Source organism: Cynara cardunculus, assembly GCF_001531365.2.
Source record: "Cynara cardunculus var. scolymus isolate 2C chromosome LG 9, CcrdV1, whole genome shotgun sequence".
In the NCBI taxonomy this organism is placed as follows: Eukaryota; Viridiplantae; Streptophyta; class Magnoliopsida; order Asterales; family Asteraceae; genus Cynara; species Cynara cardunculus.
Window position 1 is genome coordinate 14,112,679 of NC_037536.1, and position 6,111 is coordinate 14,118,789.

A 6,111-nucleotide genomic window follows, 5' to 3' on the forward strand; every position below is an offset into this window, starting at 1 on the left:
TTTTTTAAGGAAAAACTCTATATAAAATAATTATATTTTAATCTTGAAATAAAATAAAATAATTATTTTTCTATCAAAAAAATCAAGTTTTTAAGAAATCTCTAAACTTGCAACTTTTTCATGTTTTTTTTATTTTAAAGATTATTATAAAAAATCTGTTAAACCAATAACCTTGAAAATGACCGACCCGACCCGACCCATTTTCTAGTCTAACAAACACAAACATACAAATCAATCGAAGCCCAAAATCCAAACAGTCCATGTTCGAAATTGGGGGAAAGAAGATGAAAATGGAGGAACTGCCGCTGTAAATTTTGACTGGCTGTTTCTACTTCGTAGACCCTCTTATCCAAACAACGATCTCCGACCCTTTTCCGTTTCCTGAGTTCCTCTCAAGACTATATAATCCAAAACCTGTTGCCCCTTTCTCTAATTCGAAGATTTTCAAGCTTCAATTTCAGATAAAAATGGCGATGTCGTCATTGTCACCTGCTACATCATCTGTGCGTTCCATTTGCCAACAACCCAGAATTACCGCCAAACTGCGAACCCCCCCAAAATCACTCCTCTCTCTTCAAGGTATTTTTATCTAGTTTCTAATTCATTCTATATTTCCATTCTCGTTTGACTACTTTTCGGTTTTTCTTCAATTTGATTGTGGAATTGTCATGAATAGTGACTTATTGTTCTTTGAATTGCAATTTTGGCTTCAGGGAATCTGTTGTCATGGAGCTCTTCTGCGAATTATGTGAAATTGAGAGCAAGGAATACGATTGTTGTTAAGGGGCTGCCACAGAAGAGGTGACTTAAATTGGCAATTTGGTATCTGTTTTTCATGTTTTTTCTTACTTGTTTTGATAGTTGAATTCATGAGGATAATTGTATTTAGTGGCTTAACCATTGATAATTTGGCTATCCATCACAAATTTACCATTGTTTTAGTTTATCAGAGGTTATTCTTTCTTTTTCCTTTTTTGATTAACGTGGATATCCAACCAACTAAGCGAGCCGACTAATCCCAAGGCGTCCACCCGCTTTACAGTGGCCACAAGGGGATTTTTATTCCTCATTGGACTTGAGACCTCCAGGCACTTTTGACCTTTGGAGCCCAAGCTCAAACCAATCGGGCACCAGCCTTGTGGTTTATTAGAGGTTATTCTTGTTGATCTGGGAGTTAGAAATGGAATGCCCCATGGAGATATTGTGTAAGATCCCACATTGGTTGGGGAGGGGAACGGAGGTTGCCTTATAAGAACCGGAGACCTCCTCTATCAGACGTGTTTTAAAAATTGTGAGTCAAGATTGGGACAAAACGGACAATATCTGGTACGGTTGGTCCGGGATGTTATGTATGGTTGGTTAGAGTCCCACACGCTAGAATTGGACCATTTCTCCTCGATATATCCTGGAACCTTCCCTTCTCCCAAGAGCTATTTGGGCGAGTAATCCAATGGCATATCGTTACATGGTATCAGAGAGTCAGGTCTACCACTTTAGGGACTAACACTCGGGGGCAATCTATACTCGTCTAGCTCCCTCTCGACACTTTCCACAATTTGTGCCCGTCTAGCCTCTGTTGGTGAGGGCGTGACAGAATCCCACATTAGCTAGACTTGGACAATTTCTCCTTGATACATTTTGGAACCTCCCTTTCTCTCCTCAAGAGCTCTTTTGGAGAGTAATCGAATGTGGGTTCAGATATTCACACGGGTTTTATAAGATCCCACATTGGTTGGGGAGAGGAACGAAAGTTGCCTTACAAGGGACCCGATATCTCCTCTATAAGATGTGTTTTAAAAATCGAGTCTAGGTGTTGACAAAGAGGACAATATTTGGTACGGTTGGCCTGGAATGTTAGAAATGGTATCAGAGCCGGGAGCGGACTAGTGTGCCAGCAAGGACGCCGGGCTCCTACGGGGTGGATTGTAAGATCCCACATTGGTTGGGGAAGAGAATGAAAGTTGCCTTATAAGGGACTGGATGTCTCCTCTATCAGACACATATTAAAATCTTGAGTCCAATTGTGGACAAAGCGAACAATATCTGGTACCGTTGGCTTGGGATTTTACAGGTTTCATGGATGATGTGATGGTTTTGGGATTATGTTGTGCTTAATTATAAATTTAAGTGAGGTAGTTTGTAATGGTGCCTTGCACATTGTCTGTGATTGATTATAACTATGGACCCATCTTAAAATGGTATTTTGATTTGAAGGTTATTCGGGTTATTTTGTTGCTTTGAGTTTGAGGCATTAGATTACACAATCATGGGTTCGATCCCATGGCATGTGTTTGTGGGTTTAGATATAATGAATGCGAATGTGGAATCCGTTCTTTTTTCTTTTCAGAAATGCAACCATTAAGTGTGCCACCATGGAAGAAATAGAGGCGGAGAAATTTCTAATTGAAAAGAATGCTGTAAGTTGATTAAACGAAGCTATGCATTCCTTTTAACTTCGTAAATCTTATGACTTGTGTTAAAAACTTGAAATATTCACCTTCATTATCAAGTAATGTTTGTTTTCATTTCTTGATATGCTTTAGAGAGAGAGGATGGAGAAGGCCATCGATAGTGTGCTATCGAATTTCAATTCTATAAGAACGGGTCGATCAAATCCCGCAATGCTTGATAAAGTCGAGGTTTGAGCTCCTCCACTTTTGATTTGTTTAAATTGAGTCAGCATTTGATAGATTAGTTTCTTGACGGAAAAGTGTTGGGTTGTTTGGCGTTTTATCACATAGATATGATTTTGTATTTGATGTGGAAATTGTTAGGGGTGCGTTTGGTATGTGGGACAAGACGAGATATGGCAGAATAAAAACTTGTCCCTGAAAGACATTAGATTGGGACAGGATGAGACTGAGTAGGGCAATTTTTTTTTTCTTAGACCAATATAGGTGGAACAAAATCAGGGAGATGAGATAAGATTGGTAAATTACTAAACTACTCAGTCAAATTAAAACCCGGAAACCTTCCATAGTTCTTTCACTCGCCTACCTCACTCTCACTTGTACAGTTTCGTCCTGGTCCTGTCCTATCGTACCAGGATGGATCTGTTTTTTTTTTGCCCCACCAAAATAAGTGGAACAAAAACCAGGGAGATGATATAAGATTGGTAAACTACTAAATTACCCATGTCATATTGAAACCTTGAAACCTTCTGCAGTTCTTTCACCCATCTACCTAACTCTTTCTTGTTCAGTTTCCTCCGGTCTAGTCCTGTCTTGTCGTAACAATATGGTTCTGAGTGTTTTTTGGCCCACCAAAATAAGTGGAACAAAAATCAACGAGATGATACAAGATTGGTAAATTACTAAACTACCCATGCCATATTGAAACCCTGAAATCTTCCACAGTTCTTTCACCTGCCTACCTCACTCTCGCTTGTCCAGTTTCGTCCTGTTTGGTCCAGTCTTGTCGTAACAGGATAGGCACCAAAATAAGTGGAACAAAAATCAGGGAGATGATAGAAGACCGGTAAATTATTAAACTACCCATGTCAAATTAAAACCCTGAAACCTTCCACACTTCTTTCACCCGGCCTGCTCACTCTCGCTTGTCCAGTTCTGTCCTGTCTGGTCCAGTCCTGTCGTACCAAACGCACCTTAGAAGGCGGATTTTCTTCCCAGAAAAGATTGTTATGGAAAACATAGGTCGACCACGATTGACCGCATATGGCGCGGTTGTGGGGAGCCTCCATTTTTGTCTCTCGTTATTACAATTATCTATGTATTCCGTTTATGATTTTAGCATGTCTCTCTAGGTGGAGTACTATGGTTCACCTGTCAATTTGAAGACCATAGCGCAAATCAGCACTCCTGATTCGAGCTCTCTATTAATTCAGCCTTACGACAAATCTAGGTACGTGATCTTTTGTCGGCCAACCTTCGTAGCTCCAACATAAATCAAGTGATAACGAAACTCTTACCACAATTTGCTGCATTTCCGGGTGGAATTTTTTTTACAAGTTTCTATGAAAAAGTAGACCGATTTCATGTGCTTGGCACCCGAGCCAGGATGTGACAGGATAAGACCGAGTGGGACAAAACTGCACTTTTTTGGTCCCACCAGAATAGATGGAAAAAAAATAAGGGAAATGAGACAAGATTGGTAAGTTACTAATTTACCCTTGTCAAGTAAAAACCCTAAAACCTTGCATGACTTTTCATTTGCCTACCTCGTTCTTGCCCATCCAGTCCGTCTACTTACCAAACACACGCCGTTTTGTTGTTGAAGTTGATCACAATTATTTTTAATTTAATAAACATTAAGGATGCCTAGTTTGATTGGGTCCTTTTTTCAGCTTAAAGGCTATCGAGAAGGCCATAGTCAACTCCGATCTTGGTTTGACTCCGAGTAACGATGGTGAAATGATACGATTATCCATTCCACAGCTCACATCGGACAGGAGAAAGGTGGTCCCTTTATACCCGTATTTCTCATTTTTTAAAGCATATAATATTTATAAACAGCAAAATGTGAGACTTGAACCCTTGATTCCAGGGAGGTTGGGATCTACCAGTAACACCCGGATCCCATTGGGTCAATGACCCGTATTCCGCATTTTGATGACAAAAATAAACCAATTATTGTACCCCCAACGACACATTTCTGAATCTTTATAGCTTGATTGTGCTTGCGATTGCAGGAACTGTCAAAAATTGTTTCGAAGCAGGCTGAGGAAGGGAAAGTACGTTTTTAGGCCGTTTGCTCGTCTCGTTCTTGTTTAAAATTTTTCTTGATCGTATTTTTTTCTTCGGTTATGTAGGTAGCAATCAGAAACATAAGAAGAGATGCGATTAAATCGTATGATAAACTTGAAAAGGTTTAAACTATAAACTTGTATTTCTCACCTGTAGCAAAAATTTATTCGTTTTTAACTTTTTAACCATCTTTGTTATGCTGTACAGGAGAAAAAACTCTCGGAAGACAACGTAAAGGATTTATCGGTTGATTTGCAGGTATTATCTTTATTACAATGTTTCGCAAACCCCGGAACCAAAATTCCCAAATGAACCGTTAAATCGGCTAAAAATTGTAGGAAGTTAGTTGCAGACCGACTTTTAAATCTTTATCATTCTCTACTTTCTCTATTTGTTACGCTTTCCACAAGACAAAGGTCTTCATGGAAACAACTGTTTTACTTTTTGGGGTAGAGGTCAGGTCTACTTACATCTTATCCTCCCTAGACCCCACCTTCAGACGGGATATACTGGGTCTGTTTGATTTGATTTAACCGAGCAGGGACTTGGCTTGCCCACAAAATTTTCACGTCATTGTGACGCATGAACAAACCAAAACCAAACCAAACCAAACCAAACGGATCCAGTAAATCCTGTGCAAAAGTAGGGTCTAGGGTGAGTAAAATGTACAAAAACGGTTTCCATTAAGACCGCCGGCTTGTGAAAAGGAAATGTTTTTTACATTATGAGGCGTTACGTTTATATTTTTTTTAATCTTTTAGTATTTTTAATTTTATTTAGTTTTTGTTGTTACAATTTTAACTGTAGATTTTACACTTTTATATATTTATCTAATCACATCACTCACAGTTTCACGAATTCATACACGTCATGGACTGATGATTAAAACGAAGTTGTAAATTTGTCATTCTAAGTTCTATTTTGGATATTTAATCAAAGACTATTTTTATAATAATAATATAGAGAGAATTATGATTTTCGTTCGTGTGTTTTGTTAATAATTTCTATTTTCTAACCCTTGGTTTAGAAATTATAATTTTCATCCTGTGATGTGCAAACGACGTGTTCTACGACTTAGGCCGTGCCAAAGGTTGTATGCGTCTATGATTATAGTATCATATCAACAACGCCCTTATCATATGTGATAATACTTGTGATAGGGCTTAGTGGTGTAAGGGCGACTTGGCTCGCAACCATGATTGCATCAAAAATCGCTCGCGTCTCTGATTTAGTATCACATGTGTATCATATGTGATGAAATAATAGTATCACATGTGATTGTCTATAGTAAAAGGGTGTTCTCGCATTCTCGTAAAAAGAAGGTGTTCTCGTTTGAACTCTTCATATATATATATATATATATATATATATATATATATATATATATATATATATATATATATATATA

General features: G+C 38.3%; 1 protein-coding gene across 1 annotated transcript in view; it reads left to right on the forward strand.

The window, feature by feature from the left end:
• Positions 1 to 262: 262 nt before the first annotated feature.
• Positions 263 to 6,111, forward strand: part of LOC112517965 (ribosome-recycling factor, chloroplastic) — a 7,549-nt gene continuing 1,700 nt past the window's right edge. The window contains exons 1-9 of the mRNA XM_025125427.1: positions 263 to 579; positions 714 to 801; positions 2,348 to 2,417; positions 2,544 to 2,639; positions 3,764 to 3,861; positions 4,304 to 4,415; positions 4,649 to 4,690; positions 4,769 to 4,825; positions 4,911 to 4,961. Of these exons, the coding sequence (XP_024981195.1) occupies positions 468 to 579; positions 714 to 801; positions 2,348 to 2,417; positions 2,544 to 2,639; positions 3,764 to 3,861; positions 4,304 to 4,415; positions 4,649 to 4,690; positions 4,769 to 4,825; positions 4,911 to 4,961 (726 nt within the window). The 5' untranslated portion in view covers positions 263 to 467. The remainder of the gene's footprint in view (positions 580 to 713; positions 802 to 2,347; positions 2,418 to 2,543; positions 2,640 to 3,763; positions 3,862 to 4,303; positions 4,416 to 4,648; positions 4,691 to 4,768; positions 4,826 to 4,910; positions 4,962 to 6,111) is intronic.